At 56.4% G+C, this 16,176-nt stretch overlaps 1 protein-coding gene across 3 annotated transcripts in view; it reads left to right on the top strand.

The window, feature by feature from the left end:
* The window catches only part of OTUD7B (OTU deubiquitinase 7B), a 41,944-nt gene that overhangs the window by 13,784 nt on the left and 11,984 nt on the right, over nt 1-16,176 (top strand). For all 3 annotated transcript variants that reach the window (XM_044449123.1, XM_044449120.1, XM_044449121.1), the window contains exons 2-3: nt 15,170-15,243; nt 15,369-15,519. In XM_044449123.1, the coding sequence (XP_044305058.1) occupies nt 15,447-15,519 (73 nt within the window). In that variant the 5' untranslated portion in view covers nt 15,170-15,243; nt 15,369-15,446. The remainder of the gene's footprint in view (nt 1-15,169; nt 15,244-15,368; nt 15,520-16,176) is intronic.

The following is a 16,176-nucleotide window of genomic DNA, read 5'->3' as shown; positions in this document are numbered from 1 at the left end:
CCGTCTGATCCTGCAGGCCTCTGGGCCTGCCTCTGCTGGGCTGCTGTTTTCAGACAGGCGTGCCCAGTTTTAGTTCGACTTCCTGGAAACCGCCCTCTCGGAACTTTCTCTTGCCCCCCGCTGGACAGCCCCACTTCCCCCAGTCCCTCTGCCCCTTAGCCCGCAGCCTTCCCTCCTCCTCCTCCAATTTCTCTTCCGGGGGGCTGCTTTCTTGTTTTGGTGGCCCGCACTCCTTTCTCCGAATCATTTACTGCATTCTGCTGGATGAATAGTGCTGTGGTAACTTCTCAGCATTTGTTTTGCCTCCTGGGCCAGCTTAACTTTTCCCTTGTAAAGAACGGCTTCCTTGCGCCGCCGGCTTTGATGCAAGATTTAATTTGTGGCTTTAACTGGCGGTGTTAAAACTTTCTCTTTCGGACCAGCCCGTTGTGATAACTGAGGCCGGAATTGGGAGCCGCCGCCTGTGGACCTTTCGAGGTTATTTTTAGCAGATGTGTCCAGAGACACGAAGGGGAAGGGCTGTTCTTGGCTTCGCGGTACCTTTTTGCTTCCGTGTCAGTAGTATTTGATAAAAGACACTTATGTGGTTTTCAAAAGGCCATACAAGAGCTGGGTTAATATTTATCAAGTTGTTCTGTAACTGTAAGCACTGGGAATGAGCATCAGATGTTTTTATAATTCTGGGCCAAGCCTGTTGACTTGGAAATTGCAGAGCAAACAGAAACGTTAGGAGCTGCCGATGACAGAGTGCTTGTCCCGTCTTCTCATATCTGTAATTGATAGGGTAATGGGGCAGCCGGGGAGCATGTGCGTAAGGGATTCCTGGCCCCAGCATCCTTTTGCCTCAGGAGTAGCTTTCTGTGCTGGTGTGCTTCCCAGGTCCGTAACGGATTTCTCCAGTATCCAGCCACCGGACACCAGCCATTGAGTATGGGGACCAGCATTCAGATCTGCACTTAACTGTAAGGAACCAAGGCAAGCCCACCACTCCCCACCTTTCTGGCCACCCACACCTTGGCAAGGCTGTTGATGGAAACAGGCGACACCAAAGCATGCGCAGTTCTCTGTGGGAGATGTGGAACTGGAAGAAGGGTTGAGTGGCCAGCGCTTGCCATCAGTGTGTAACATCAGACCCTCTTCCTTTGGGCCCTCTGCCTCTCCGTGGGACCTGCTCTCACTGCCTGTGCGGTGCCCCTTGCTGGCCCTCTGGAAGTGTGAGACTACACTTCCCAGCTTTCCCAGCCATCCTGGCCCTCTGGAGGGTCCCAGGTTGGGAAAGCTGCCCTAGTGGTCAGTCCAGTTTCTCCCCGCGGCCTTTGGTTGTCGTTCTGTAACCATCTCTTGGAGAGGTGGGTTGGTCCTGTGCTTTTGCCTCTTCCAGAGGGATCTTTTATCGTTCTGTCGAGCATCAAACCCTCCATCCCAGTAACTGCTGGCAGATGCAGCTCTTAAGCTGTTATTTAGCATTGAATTATTTTCCGTGGTGTCACTTATTGATCTCTGGCTTTTCCTTTAAGGAGCCCAAAGTGGTGTACATAACCTTCCCCTTCTCCATTATCCTTCCAGCGACCCTGTGGGGCAGGTTAGGCTGAGAGCCAGTGACTGACTGAAAGTCACCCAGTGAATTTCATGGCCAGGTAGGAAGAAAACCCGGATTTCTCTCGACGCTTTCCTGGCTGCACCACAGTTGGTCTTGTCTGTAGGGGCAATGAGTGTGTGGGTGTGGTGTTCCTATAGGTTACTGTTTGCTCTTGTTTCCAGGGCTGTTTCTGTGCCGTTTGTAGCCATTGGCAGCTACACAGCTCAGTCCTCGCCCAAGGGCACCTTTGGTCAGGACCCAGCAGTTGTGAAAGTGGAAGTCCAATGCACCTGGAGGGTACTGGATTGGGCAAGGCTGGACAGCCTGCTCCTGTGCTTCGCTGGGATGGGGTTGCTAGTATTTGCTGCAGTTCGGCTCCAGCCTTACTCTCCTCATGGGCTGCTTGCTGACGCATTAAACCGCCGTCCAGTGCGATGAGAAGAGTCTCTAGCAAGGCAGGCACTCACATGTGGCCCCTTCTTTCCCCTCCTTGGGTGCAGCCATAAGGAGACCAGAAGCATCTTGTTCTGGCCGCAGTTTTCTGCATTATCTGAGCCCTACATTATCATTCAGATTTTTAAATGATTACATCCAGGGAGATTGGACTCTTGAGTGGTATAAAATAGCCATAAATAAATAGTAGAAAGGAGCCAGCCTCATAAACCACAGCATGAAGTCGTCTTTCTGTTAACCGCGGTTAAAACTGACCATAGTTTGTCAGGGTTAGAGTCCCCGAAAACTGCTGTTTTTATCAAGTGGAAGCCAAACGTTTCTGAAGTCCCCTGCAAGTCAGAGGCCCTTTGCAGCTTGTTTTCATCATGTGGCTGAACATGATGATGTGCAAATGCTTCTGTTCTTTTCAATGAGCATGTCATGAAAGATCAAACAGAAGGTGTTGCTTTCTGGGCCAAATCATACATCTGCTTCCTGGCCACACGACTGCTTCAGGCCATCCCAACAAGCACAGGCTCCTGGGGCAGGAGGCAGGCCTCATATCTGAGCTGTGCTGTCATTGCCAGATGGACGGCGGGGTGTGTTTGGTGACAGTCACACACCTGTGGCCCTCCGGTGCTTTCCCACTGACATGCCTGCAGGGGCAGGTGTGCCGGTGGCTACCCAAGTGGTGGGGCTTAGCTGGAGGGGCAGACAGAGGCTGGGCCTTGTTGATGTGGCTTTTCAGGGAGGGATGCACCTGACAAGGACTTCTCCTGGAATCCCTTCGTCACGCTCCTCTTCCTGTGACCTTGGCCAGTTGCCGTTTTTGGGCAGCCTTCTCCCCTGGGCGTTTCATGGGGGAAGCGTCCGCAGCTACGCGGGTTGTGCTGAGGAAGCATTTGTGCAGGTTCTGCTGATGTGCACAATGGGGGCTTTGGCCTGTGGAACCAGAGGCGGCAGCATCCCGGTTACTCGTCTTTCTCCCGCACCCCTTGGCAAAGCGAGAGCAATCGGATGACCATTTGTCACCTCCTGATGAGGCCTGAGCCCACGGTCCCTAGCGACTGGCCTCGCATCGCCTAACAGCGGGCCCTCCCGGTCCCTCTGCGTGTTCCCGGGCAGCTCCTGTTAGCGAGAAGGAGCAGGAGGACTCGCTTGGCCCTGCAGCCATCTGTCCACAGGCGTAGATGCGAGTGGGGTGACTAATGGTAAGCAATGCAATTCCAGGGCTTGGCCAGCCAGACTTCCGAGCCTTCGGCAGGTGAGCACCTGCCACAGCCTTGCCCTGTTTCTCCACACCCATCTGAACAAAGCCCCGTCTTGGGAAAAGCCTGCGCCTGGCCCTCTTCCAGAGAACCATTCCTTCAAGCAGCGCTGCTCCTGGACTTTGGAATCCGTGACGCCAGTGTCCTTCCAGAACAGCAGTGGATGTGCCAGGAGGAGTCTTCTGCCAGGTCAGAGCCAGGGTCTCGGCCCAGGACTGGCTGGGTGAACCTTACCCAACACTGCACTCTCCAGTGGCGTTGGATCGCAGCTTCCACCATGCCCAGTTGTCATGGCTGCCTCAGCTGTGGATGATGGTACTGGCAGTCACACGCATCCAGCAGGTGATGGTCCAGGGAAGGCTGCTCTGTCTCGACCCCAGTGGTTCTTCAGGGTTTCAGAGTTGCCTTTCCCGGCTGAACCCACCGCTGTTTGCGTGTGGCACACAAGCTCTGCCGCTGCACTCTGGCCCTTTCTTTGTGGAAGCTTCTGACAAATCTGAATGCATTTCTCGTTGTTACCTGTTGCTGCATTATGCAAACCCTCAGCTACTGTTTTCCTCTGTTTGCTCATGAGTTCTGTGTAATATTTTACTATGTTTCATTGTCTGTACCCTGCTTGGAGTCTTTTTATAGTGCGAAGCGGATTAGAAATTTCCTAAATATTGCATCAGGCCATGGTGCCCTCTAGTTCGGCACTGATGCAGCCGCAGCTTTCCAGAGATTTGGACGGGTCCTTCCCAGCCCTGCCTGGAGATGCCGCTATGAAGGGATCCTGGACCATTTCATTGCAGAGCCAGCCGCTCGCTGCACAGCGGTGGGTGGAAATGAACGCTTGGAATGAGGGCACCCCATTGGGCTTGTAGGATGGCCACTGGTGGATGAGGACACGCAATCCAAAGCACAGTTCTCCTTTCCCAGGGTTACGACTCCCGGCTCTCCTGGGCAGCGCCGAGCACATGAAGGGCACCGACAGTGCGTGTTGTGCTCTCGCCTTGCACGCAGCTGCTTCCTTCCAGAGCCAGCAACGTGGGGCTCTGCGCCGCTCTGCCCTGCGCCCGCCCGCCACCATCTTTATGGCGCAAGAGCAGCTGGCCTGCCTGTTCTTTTGGAGGGTCCTCCTTGGCTTCCGAAACTCTGAGCTCAGCCTTCCACATCAGTCCTTCCGTTTGCCTTGCCTGGCTTCTCGGCTTGTGGAACCAATTCTCAATATAAACCAATAGCTATGAAATCTCATCTGCTTGTCCTGAATGTCTGTTCTGGTATGACCAAACTGCATGGCCAGGGCCTGCGCTGCCAAACTTATTGGCTGGCTTTTTGGGCCGACGTGTCTCCCTCTCCTGGCTTGGCAGCTTCTGATCTTCCTTCGGTGTATTGATCTGACGTGTAGTCGGGGCTTATAGAAGGAGAGACACTGAAGCCGCGGACTGGGAGGGATGGCGGTGGCAGCCTGGTGCCCTGTCATGACCTTCATGGTGCGCTTCGTCTGTGTTGGTGGGTCGCAGTCCTGCCGGGGAGAGCCTGAATTCCAGCATCCGCCTTAGTGGAATGCTTTTGCTGGGCTGACCCAGAATTCACTGCAAAAGGGTAGACTTAAAATTACAATTATGTACTTGATCCCACAATTCTGATTGCACTAATGGGGATTTTGGAGTTTTCCTTGTGATCAGCATGGAGTCCTTTGTGTTACTTAATGAATGAGAGAGGTGTTTCTGGACATGGAAGGAGAACAACACTGTGGACTGTACACCACAGTCCAAGACTCAGGCTAAAGTTGGGGTGGGGTGGTTAGAGAGCCGTATGGCTTTGATTGCGTCATTGAGAGTAAGAATTTGATGGGGCTGCTTTGGCATCCTAAGAACTGCGGCTGGGTCAGTGCTTCTTTCCTACCTCCCCCACCATAAAAAAGAGGAAAAACCCCTCTAACAAAGCTGTGAAGTCTTGTATCGTTTTTTTCTTGAAAATGGGAGCAGATGACTGGGAAGTTTTATTTAAAACTTCTTGGAACTGGGAATGAAGTTTGCTTTTTTGAAGAAGTGCTAAGGGCTTGTTAGCCGAGAGAGTGAAGTGAGACTTGTAGGTAGCTTCAGCCTTTTAGGACACAAATGCCGACCATTGGCATCCGCGGGCAGATGGATTAGGAGCTTTTTGCAAGGTTACTTCCTGCAATGGTGTGTAGACTCTCAGCTGCCTGCAGTGGGTATTAGAAATCAGGTGTGGGCATGTGTATATAAGAAGGAAGCCCATAGAAGTTAAAAGTAACTAGTTCTCAGCAGATTCTGCTCACTTTGCCCGCACCTACAGAAATCAGGTGTGGGCATGTGTATATAAGAAGGAAGCCCATAGAAGTTAAAAGTAACTAGTTCTCAGCAGATTCTGCTCACTTTGCCCGCACCTACAGTTGTCCATCGGTAGCTTGGGAAAGCAAACACCTAGAATCTGGAAGTGCTCTCACAGTTTTCTCCTGAGTTGCTCACAGTCCCTTCCTACAGGGCTGCTTCTGGATGTAGTCACCCTTGGAAGCCCGCTGAAATCTGTAGGGCTTAAGTCAGTCACCCCCACACGAAGCCCTGCTGATGTCAGCGGGTGCGCTCGGAAATAAGACTAGCTGGGTCCAAACGGGCGAGTGCCCAGTTTTTGGCCTGCTTCACACGCCCTCACTCCAACCGATGCCGCGGGAGGGCCCTTGCTTCCCAGGGAGCGCAGGCCTTGCTGCTTTTGCCCCCACCCCCGGCTTTCATGTTTGGAACTCGTGAGGGGCCTCGGGAGAGCCGCCCCCCCCTCCGTCCCCTCCCAAACTGTTGCTCAAACGCACTCCGGCCCTTGGACTTCCCCTCCAGGGATGCCTAGGCTTGTGGCTTCATCCGATTGCAGCTGGTTTGGGGGGCCGGAAAGGCTGCCGGGCTGCTCCCTGGTTCACCGTGGGGCATTTTCTGTGGGGCTGCTTTAGTCGGGGGCAAGCAGCAGAAAGCATCTTGTTCCCGCCAGCGCTCAGGCAGCGGTATCTCCCTGTTGTAACCCTCCCATCTCTTCCCACTGCTTGTTCCATCATTTTCTTGACCACTGAGGAGGGGGCGGTGATATCACTCCTTCGTGCCTTCATGCAAGGATCCCTCTACTCTGGTGAAAGGCATTCGGCTGGCTTGGCGACCCTTCCGTTACCGAGCAAAAGTAATATCCTGGAAAGGTGTTCCTCGTGAACTTGGGCAACCTATTCACAAACAGTCTTCCGTGACCAAGATAAAATTTAGATTTTTTCGGAAGGCACATCCTCTTCGCTGAGTCAACTGGCTTAAAACCTCTGTGCTGCTCCAAGTTCGGAAGACTGCCTAGCATTTGGCTGCGGTTTTGTTGGATGCTTGGGTTGTTCTTCATCTTATTTTATACACTGCTTTGGTGTTGTTCAGCCAGGAACTTTGCTTGTAAACATCCAAATAAATACACATTTTTACGGTCTGTTATGGTTTGCTGCTGCTGCTGCAGTTTGTGTGTTGTAGCTGAATTAATGTTTTCAGTTGTTGGGAGCTGCCCAAACCAGTATTTTTTGTTTAGATCAGCTGCATGTAAATATTTTTGACATTTCCATGCTATCCAAAAGCTGCGGCTCGCTAAGTGGCTCTAAATACAGCTTGACGCAGCATTGCAGTCAGTTGGCTGTTCTGTCCCTCTCTTTCACATTCTCAGGTACGGTTCTTCATGCTTGCTTTAGCCACAAGCCACAACGTTGATTTGGTGGTGGAGGCTGCTTGTCCGCTGCTCCTCGTGTCAGTACAGGTGGGAGGGAGGAAGCCGTCCCGGAGCTGGAGAAGCAGGTGCCCAACAGGCCACCCCTTCCCCTTACCTCAAGACAGAGAGCACTGGAGCAGTGGCGGCAGCCATGGCCTCTGATCCTGCCGTCCTTTGGTCCTAGATAAAGAACCTGCTGCAGAAGCACGCAGGAGCCTGTGCCTGGCCTCCCGGAGGGGCTCCCAGCCCTCCTGAGCAGAGGGCCCCGTTGCCTCGACCAAGTGGGGTGGTGAATGTGCATTGGTCCAAGAGCCCGATTCCATTCGGGAGACACGCTTGGGGCAGTACCCGCGTGGCTCAGAGGCAAAGGGGCTGTTGCTGAGCATGCTTGCATGCGGCTGCATGGAACCTTTACTGCCACCGCTGTTTGTTTATTTATTTATTTATTTGACACATTTATATGCCGCCCCCTTCACAAAAGCCTTGGGACGGCTTCCAAACAAATAACTATACATTTACATTAAAAATCTGGGAACATCCTGGCATAGAATAAAATCAATAAATGCAGTCAATGGCTAAAATAAATAAATAGCTAAGCAGTGGGAGGGGCATTTTGGCCCTTTAGGGACAGCACAGCCATTGGGAACCCACTAAATTGGGGGTGGGGAGTATGTGGCCTGCCCTTCTGCTCCTGCTTTTTAAAATCAATTCATTTTCTTAACTGGCTGCTGGATCACTATGGAATAGGTTTCTGTTGGTTCTACAAACGGTGGGTTTGGAGGTGTCGTCTCGCGTCCGGGCCCCATCACTGCTCTGGGTCGGGAGACTTGTGCGTTTCCATGCCCCCGTGGCAGCCACTTTGCGGTGGCGCCCTGACCACTTTCTCAAATCCCACAGCGTGCGCACAGGCCCCAGGAGCTGCACCTGGCCTCCAAGATCAGGAGTCCCAGGTGGTGCCCTGGGAGGTCCAGCAGGGCCAGCGGTGGGCCTGCAGCCCCCTTCCCCAGGATGGAGGGCAGGGGTGTGCTCAGGGCTCAGGCGTGTGGGGGTGGGCACAATTTCCTGCAGCTTGAGTTTTGCACTGAAATAGCTCCACTTCTTTTCTCTTCTTTTTTTTTAAGAGCACAGTTTGGTCTGTTTTGGAAAAACCCGACTCATGTCTGTGTGTCACTTTTCTTAAGTATGACACGGAGGAGTTAGTTGCCCCTGGGGGGGCGGGGGGAGGATGACGATGGTTCCAGCTTCTCCACCCTGTATGAGTTATGAAACGTGACCCGTGAATCGTGGGGCGGGTGCAGAGCCGTCGGTGCGAGCCTGGCGCTCTTTTGCTAGCGGAGGGTGAGCAGGTGGAGTGCGGCCCGCGGGCCGCCCTGCGCCCAGCATAACATCCGGGCGTGAGCTCCCGCTGCTGACTGAGCTGAAGGAATCGCAGTCTGGTAAATCTGCTGGTACAGCTTTGTATGTGAATGAAACCAGGATTGCTCGGACGAGAAACGCCCTGGCTCCTGTGTGATTCAGAGCAACGGCCTCCCTTTCTTGTCTCCACTATGCACAGCACCACGGCTCTCTCCAATCTAGGGGTCTCCACTTGCGATGGATTACAACGCCCACCATCCAAAGCCCCGTGCATGTAAAAGATGTGGGAAACTCTGCAGAGGGGGAGACACCTTTTCCTCACAAAACCTGAACTTGGGAGCAGTGGGGAGGGGTGTGTGTGTGTTTGCCTTTGCTCTGAGGAGTCCAGGTCGTGCTTCGTAATTCTTTCCCGGTCTCCTTTATCCTCACAGCGGCTCTATGAGGTAGGTTAGGGTGAGAATCAGTGACTGATCCAGAGTCACCCAGTGCGCTTCGGGCAGTCAAAGCTGGGGCTCCCACGCCCCGAATAGAAAGGGTGAGCCACGGACAGGGGGCTGCTGCTGTGCCCGTGTCCTGCTGGTGGCCCTCCCCTTGGGTCATCGCGTTGGCCATGATGGGAGCAAAGGGCGGAGCCAGGTGGCCCTTCGGTCGGATCCAGCATAGCCCTTCTTACACTCCGGAGCTCCTCAGACAGAAGCGTTGCCCCGCGGAGCAGGGCAGCCTTTAGCACCGCACTGACACAGCTTTGAAGTGGGGCAAGGAACAGACAAAGGACGTTTGATCCTGGGAATGCTCTTTCAGCCTCGGTTTTCTTAGATTCAGACTCGTGCGGTCCTGCCTCAGTTTTGGTGCTGCGGCCTCAGCGTTCGCGTTCGGACGGATGCAAGGTGCGCCTGCCTGTGCCGCGCTGCCTGTGCCGCTTGACTGTCGTTCGCACTGAGGAGGTGCCTGGCCAAACACAGCCACGCACCCTTCTTTGCTGCCCATATGACAGAGCACCTCCAAGACCTGACTCAGTGAAGCCGTTTATGCCAAGCGTGTCTGCAGCATGTTGATCTCACGCATTCTTGCACGTGAACCTGCAGAGAGAGCTTGGCGAGGCGTGCGTGTGCTTGACAGACAGGTGGGGGCATTGGCTGCGGAGGAGGGTGGGCCAGGAGGGCACACCCAGCCGTGCCGCTTCCCCTGCCCACATTCTGAGGTCTCGTGCATGATATTTGGCGGGTTGGTTTGGCTCTGAATTGAAGTGGGTCTGGGGTGGGGCAGCCGGGAGGGGAGAAACAAGCCGCGTTGGAATGAGGACTAGGTGTTTGTGCCGGACGACTGAGGAAGCGTATAGAAACCGCTCTGGAGCATTCGAGGCGCTCTGCCAGTGGCGGCTGCGCTGGCCATGCCCCGCAATCGTGTCATTGGCACTTTTGGCATTTAGGGCGCAATCTGCCAAAACATGCCTAGGACGGCACATTTAATTTCCTTTTGGCTTCACTGTTGACAGTTCTTTCTCCCGCAAGGCTGAAACGGCCATGCCGCACCACATATCTGATGAAGTGGGCGAAAGGCCATGAAGGTGTAGGCCAAAATAAATTCATGGTCTTTAAGGTACTGCAAGACTCTATTGATCTTGCTGCGAAAAAATAGTGCCAAAAGTTATAAAAACACTAGTCAGGACAACGCCTCCAGAGGCCTGACCTTCTGCCCCACTGCATTTTGAGGACTGTTCCCATTGTATAAACGCGGAAAAAATTTAACCTGTTGAAAACCAGGTGCCTTAGTGGTTGGGAAGAAGGGGATTTAAATGGGCTGCCTGCTCTGTCTCCCCGCCTCCCTCAGTGGCACACAAGGACGCGCTCAAGAGATGGCATCATCCGTCCCCAGAAGACGCTCGCTTTTGGTGTTTTTCCGCCCCATGCTTCAGGGCTTGCATCATCCGTGGAGTGGCCCTGAACTCTGGAGGGCTCCTGCCAGTCCATGGTCATGCTGTGGTTGTCTCATAAGTAGTCATCTGCCTCTGCAGGAAAATATTACTGACAGCTGCCTCCTCAGTCTGCTGTCTGTGCTCCCCAGAAACAAAGCGGCATTCTTGGATTTCCCCCTGAAGTTGAGACTTGCTCCTTGCCTTGGCACTGAATCAACGCCTAGAAGGTTTGCTGCCTGGTTTCACTCCCTCTCTTCCCCCCCCCCCCCGCAAAGTTTACCTGTTGTAACATGTTGTGTGAGCGGATCCTGGTGTCCTGCTGGCTGTGATGGTGTCGGAGGCCAGGGGCGTGCCCTGGGGAGGGCTGGCATGAGAGGCCGAAGAACCCACGGGAGGGTTGCCCCTGGGCTGGGCGTAAAGGGGCAGTGTGAAGGGGAAAGCTCTTCCAGAGTGGCACTCCTTGTGCTCAGACAGGAACTGGGGGCTGTGTGTGTGTGTGTACACAAGGCAATTTCCAAGCCTTTTGCTCATTCCCCCTCCCATCCCCCTGACAGCCCCCATGCGGAGGGCACCCGCTAGGGGAGGCTGCTCTGGAAGATTTCGGGCTTCCTTTTGAAAGAGACATTTTGCCCACGCTCAGATCTGCTTGGCTGTGTGTTGTAAAGCTGGGGGTGGGGGGATTTGCTGGCCCCCGCCTGGCTTTGTGGGCCATTTGTATGCGCGCTTCATGGAGGGGTCCCTGGAGCAGCTGGGGACATGAGGAAGGAGGGTGGGGCTGGCGTGAATGAGGGAGCCTTGTTGTTTTCCGCTCGGAGGACTGAGAGCTGATTGGAGAGGGGGGGATGTGGCGGGAGACCTCCGAAGTTACTTGCCCTCGACCAGCAGCTGGCAGGCCCTGCCTGATCAGGGAGGGGGCACTTGTCCCCTTCGAAGGGCACCGTGGTGGGGCAGCAGCCGGCTCCGAGGCGGAAGGGTGGAGGCTCTGCGCAGCGAGGGCACGCACGGCTGGTGGCAGAGGCCGGCAGGCCGGGCGCGTCACGGACACCCGCCCCCCGGTGTGGGCCATGGCAGCGGAGCGTCTGGACGCCTGTGGAGCCGCAGGTCTGCGTGACAGCAGTTGCTGAGCCCAGCTGCCCGGTCTGGGCGCCCGGCAGCCCAGGCAAGGCCGGCAGCAGGCTCGCCAGAGGGGCGCCTGTGCGTGGCTGGCACAGTCCCCGGCCAGGGCATCCTCCCGTAGCAGCCGGAGCTCTCGCAAATTCAGGGGGAGCTGCTCTCCTGAAGAGGCAGGTGGGCGGGCCGAGCAAGGAGGAAGTGCTTTCCGTGCGAGCGCTGCTTGCGTCGGACCTTGGGCTTGCCTCACCAGCATGACCGTCGCCGGGACCCCTCTGCTCATCCTGGCATGAGCCAGTGGGAGGAGGCAGCGTCAGCTGGTGGAGGCCTTTCACCAGCCCCGGTGTGCTGCCCGGCGGCTGAGCCAGAGCAGGGGGGCATTCCAGAGCTTGGAGCTGGTGCACAGCACAGGCAGAGCAACGCGAGGCTTGGGGGCAGCCGGGCGGCGGCAGCTCCCGGGCACGGGCCCCTCGGCCTCTGCGGCGACCCAGATTCTCTGTCTGCAGCTTGGGGACACCACGGGAGCAGGCAAGGGGCATTGGTGTGGCTTTAGGGAAGGAATGTTCAAATAGCAGAGATGGGTGCTGCTTTAACCTTTTCCAGGCCTTTGCTAGCTCTTTCTTCTGAGCAGAAACATTTTAAAGTATTGGGGTGAGCATTGAGGTTTTCAGCTTGCGTCCCTTCCTTCCATCTCAGTCTGGTTTCTGGCCTGCCTAGAGACGGCGTTCATTTCCCTGTTGGATGGCTTGCTCGGAGGAACATCACTGAACCTCTCGGTGGCTTTCAGTGCTCTGGGCAATGATCTTTTTCAGGATCTTCGTGCTGGAATGGGTTTTGGTAGTGCAGAGGCCTGTGTGGCAGGAGAGACCCGAGTCGGTGAGGCTGAGGGATGTTTGCTCCCCCTCATGGTCTTTGGCTCATGAGGTGCCCAAGGGCTCTCTGCCCCCATCATCTTCAACATCCACATGAACCCAGTGGGGGGGAGTTATCTAGAGGGTGAGGCTTCCGTGTCTTCAATACACAGAGGACACATAACTCATGTTTCTGCTTCCTAATCTCAGGAAGGCTGTGCAGCTTCTGAAGGGGTGTCTCGATTGTCTAATCCCAGCTATTGCTGGTGTTGCAAAACACTGAAAGTTTCTTTAAAATCTGTGTTTTGGCACTGTCTGATGTTCATGTGTTTTCTGGCGATAGACAGCCTTGGGAGGAAGAAAGGGCAGGACAGGTCCCTCCTCTTCATTCCCAGCTCGCATGATGGGCAGTCCGGAAATTCAAGGATATTTGGGAACTCTGTACTCTGGAGTGTGGCACCAAGAACAGCATGTTTGCATCTGTTTCTGCTGAGAGTCGCAGGGTCTGGACAGCATTCGTGTCCTTGGGAGAAATACATGTGTCCTTGGAAGTTTTCTACATTTGCTCTTTTCATATGACACCTTTCTCGGGTGAACTCCCACCCAAGGCATCTTGGCTTTGCGTCCGTAACTGCTAGGAGCTTATTTCTCCCAAGGTGGATGTAGAGAGCCGCCAGGTACTGAATTTCACACCTGCACACAAGCGCTTCCTGCCGGGCCCAGTGCAGAAGGGCAGCACGTGTGAACTCCCCGAACAGGCCTGCATAAAGTACTCCCCGTTGGAGCCAGGAGGCGCGACTCGCACGCCAGTGGCCTGAGAGTCCTTTTTCTTTTTCAGGCCTCGGAGCTCGATATTTTCATGGCGTTGTGTAAACGCATTTGGGATGTTTCGTTAAAAATCCAAATCCTTCCAGGTAGACTTCTTGGCAACAGGCTGGCCACTGCTCGGCAAAGCCCCTGCCAGTTGGGCCCGCTGCATCCGTGCACCCCCAAGGCTGACCTGCCGTGAATTGCGCCTCGAGGTCCAACGGGGCCTGGGGACTCCTGCTTAGGATTCTGTGTCGCTTCAGTTCTGTGAGAAGGCCCCGTGCAGCCCTGTCCAGTGCAAGCCGCACGAGCAGGGGCAGCAGGGGTGCCCCCGCCTCCGTACGCTTGGCCTTCCCTGTGGGCTGGTGGCCCGGGGTCTGCCGAGCCCAGTCAGCGGCAGAGTCGGATTTGGAGCTGCAGCAGGCAGGGGGGCTGCCGGGACCACCAAGCCCGGCTCCCGCCTGCACACCACGGGATGGAGAGCACGCGACCCCACCGGCTGCCGGCCGCCCCCTGGGGACGGGACGCAGCCCCGAGATGAGGCCACAGGCACGCGGCCCGTGGAGGATCGCGTGCCCCAGCGCTGGCCACCGCTGCAGCGCGATTCGCTGCCCGGTTCGTAGCGCCCCCCTTCCTTGGCCGCGATCTTTGGAGCCACTGCAAGCCATCCGGGGGCTCGCCCTCCCGCACAGAGGCTGCCCGTGCCCCTGCCCGCGCCCCTTCTGCTTGGGCCTGCCTCCTCCTGGCGGTCCCTGGATCGCCGCTCGCGGGAGGGGAGGGCGGTTTCCCCAAGGTGCCCTCCAGCCCGGCTCCCGGCTCCCAGATCCGGCTGAGCTTGCTGCCTCAGCCCTCCGCTTTGCCTGAAATGCTCTCCTGGCTGCTGGCTGAGCTCACCGGAAAGGTCGTGGGCCGCGCAGCCCGCCCTGCTCACGGTCCCTCGGCCCTCACGGGTGGCGCTGTGGTTCTGTTGTCGGAATGCGAGCGCCCCAGCGAGCGAGCGGCGGAGAGGCTTCTCAAAGAGCAGGGGAGCGCGAGCGAGCGAGGCGGGACCACACACCCCTCTCTCCTCCTCCTCGTCCTCCCACCTGAGGCACCCGGTGCGGTGCAGACAAGCTGCCCGTGGCCCGCCCGGCTCTCCTCCGCCTGGTGCTCCGGGCATGCGGGGCCAGGAAGGGCACCTCGAACTCCCTGCTGACTCACTGGGGAAAGCCGGGCTTTGTTGCCTCTTGCTGATAAGAGGCGGCAGGGCTATTTTTAGGGAGCTCGTCACCCTGCGCTCATGGCCAGAGGCGAGCGATGTCTGCAGGGTGTGGAAATGGAAGCAGACTCGGGGTGGCCCCTCCTGCCCCCCTCCCCTCCAAGCCCTGCTGGGTGGGCTGCTTGCCTGTGGGGGCAGCTGTGCCCCCGTGTGCCGCCACCGGTCTTGCTGCTCCAGGCTGGGGGGAGCAGGGGTGGGCTTGCCGGCTCCACGAGGGGTGGGCTTTGTGCGCGGGGGGGCGGTAGCCCTTTGCGCCCCTGGCGCGCCCCTGGCCTGGCCGGGGCTCCAGCAGTGGGTCCGGCTGGAGCAACAGGACTGTCCCGGGGGCCGCACTGCCCCCCCGGGAGGAGCATCGCGGGGGCCCCGCTGTGCGCGCCTTGTGCCTTGGAGCAGGGGTGGCATGCGGGTGGATGGCGGGGCTGTGGGGGGGGGGGCGGGCCCGGATCCGTCTGGCTCCCGCCAAGAGGCGTTCCGGGGCGCTGCAGCAGTGCCCGGGCTTGGGCTGCCTGCAGGCTTTGGGGGCCCCTGAGGGGTCCTCCCTGCCTCCTGGGCCCAGAGTGGGGAGCAAGGCCACTGGAGGATGCCACCTGCAGGGTGGGGGAATTTAGAGTGGAGGGGTGCCAGGCCCGCCCCAAGCCTCGGCAGGTGCCCAGAAATGCCCCCCGGCAGCTGGGCCAGTGAGAAAGCGCCCTGCGGGACAGGCACCTGTGCCATCCCTCAGTGGAAGAGGCAGGTCCGGAGAGAGCCACACCCAGACCCATTCGGCAGCACTCCCATCTTCCCCAGCAGGCTGGTTCCCATGCCAGCACCTCTGGGGCACCAGACCGGGGAAGATGGAAGTGCACAAAGAAGATGTCCTTTCTCTTTCAGGACCATGTATCTTTAGCTTTCTGGGAATCTTTTTCTGACGGTAAAGCACGAGGCGTGGCCTGCAGCCTCGCTCGGTGAGTGTCTGATCCTGTTCCAAGAGGAACCCTTTCCCCCACCCCAGTTGCCAGGTGCCTTTGGGGGCTGCCGCCACCGCCGCCAGCCCCGCTGAGTCGCCTCTTCTGTTGGCTTCCTCCCCCAGACTGAAGGGGCCACCCGGGTCGATGTCCCACCACTTCTCAGCCGCCTGCAAGGAATTCAGGTTCACATAACCCTGGATATGGATGTCGTCCTCTCAGATTTTGTCCGCTCAACTGGGGCAGAGCCAGGTTTGGCAAGAGACTTGCTGGAAGGTAAAAAGCCAGACCTCTTCACAACGATGCTCCTGGGTTACTGCCTCCCACTTGCGTTGTTCACAAGGCCGTTTTGCAAGCGATGGAAACTCTTTCTGGTTCAATCCTGCACGTGTTGAGACAGGAAAAATGTCCTGCATCTCCAGGCTTGCCGTCCAAGCGTGTAGGATTGCAGTCTTACACAGGGAGTCGTGGGATTTCCCCCGCTAAATGTTTGCTTGTTTATTTATTACATTTGTATGCCACCCAGTTGTGCCACAGCATCTCTTGGTGGCTCACAACCCAAGATAAAAGCACAATAAAATATGACCCAAACCATGACATGTTATACACCGAAAACGACAATAAAATATAGTAAAACAGTAAATATGTGTAGGATTGGGCTCTTAGACAGGGAGAGGCCAGGTTCCTTGTGTTAATGAAGTAAGCCCTTATTTCCACACCTAAAAATGATACTATAGAGCTGAAAAGGGAAACCAAACGATACGTTCCCAGAGAACACACGCCAAGCCTGTATTGCCATATGGCCTTGTTAGTCTAACTCCACATTCCCCAGATACCATACGAGGGCTTGAGTGTGCCAGGGCTCTTCTTCAGGTAAAACGGTGAATGGGGGTGAGGCAGGACAAGGCGGGAAGTGGCTGGGGAAGGGGGGGG

The sequence above is a fragment of the Varanus komodoensis genome, unplaced genomic scaffold (assembly GCF_004798865.1).
Source record: "Varanus komodoensis strain SLA01 unplaced genomic scaffold, ASM479886v1 scaffold57, whole genome shotgun sequence".
Classification (NCBI taxonomy): Eukaryota; Metazoa; Chordata; class Lepidosauria; order Squamata; family Varanidae; genus Varanus; species Varanus komodoensis.
Note: the sequence above shows the minus strand (reverse complement) of the source record. Positions and strands in the feature narration are given on the sequence as shown.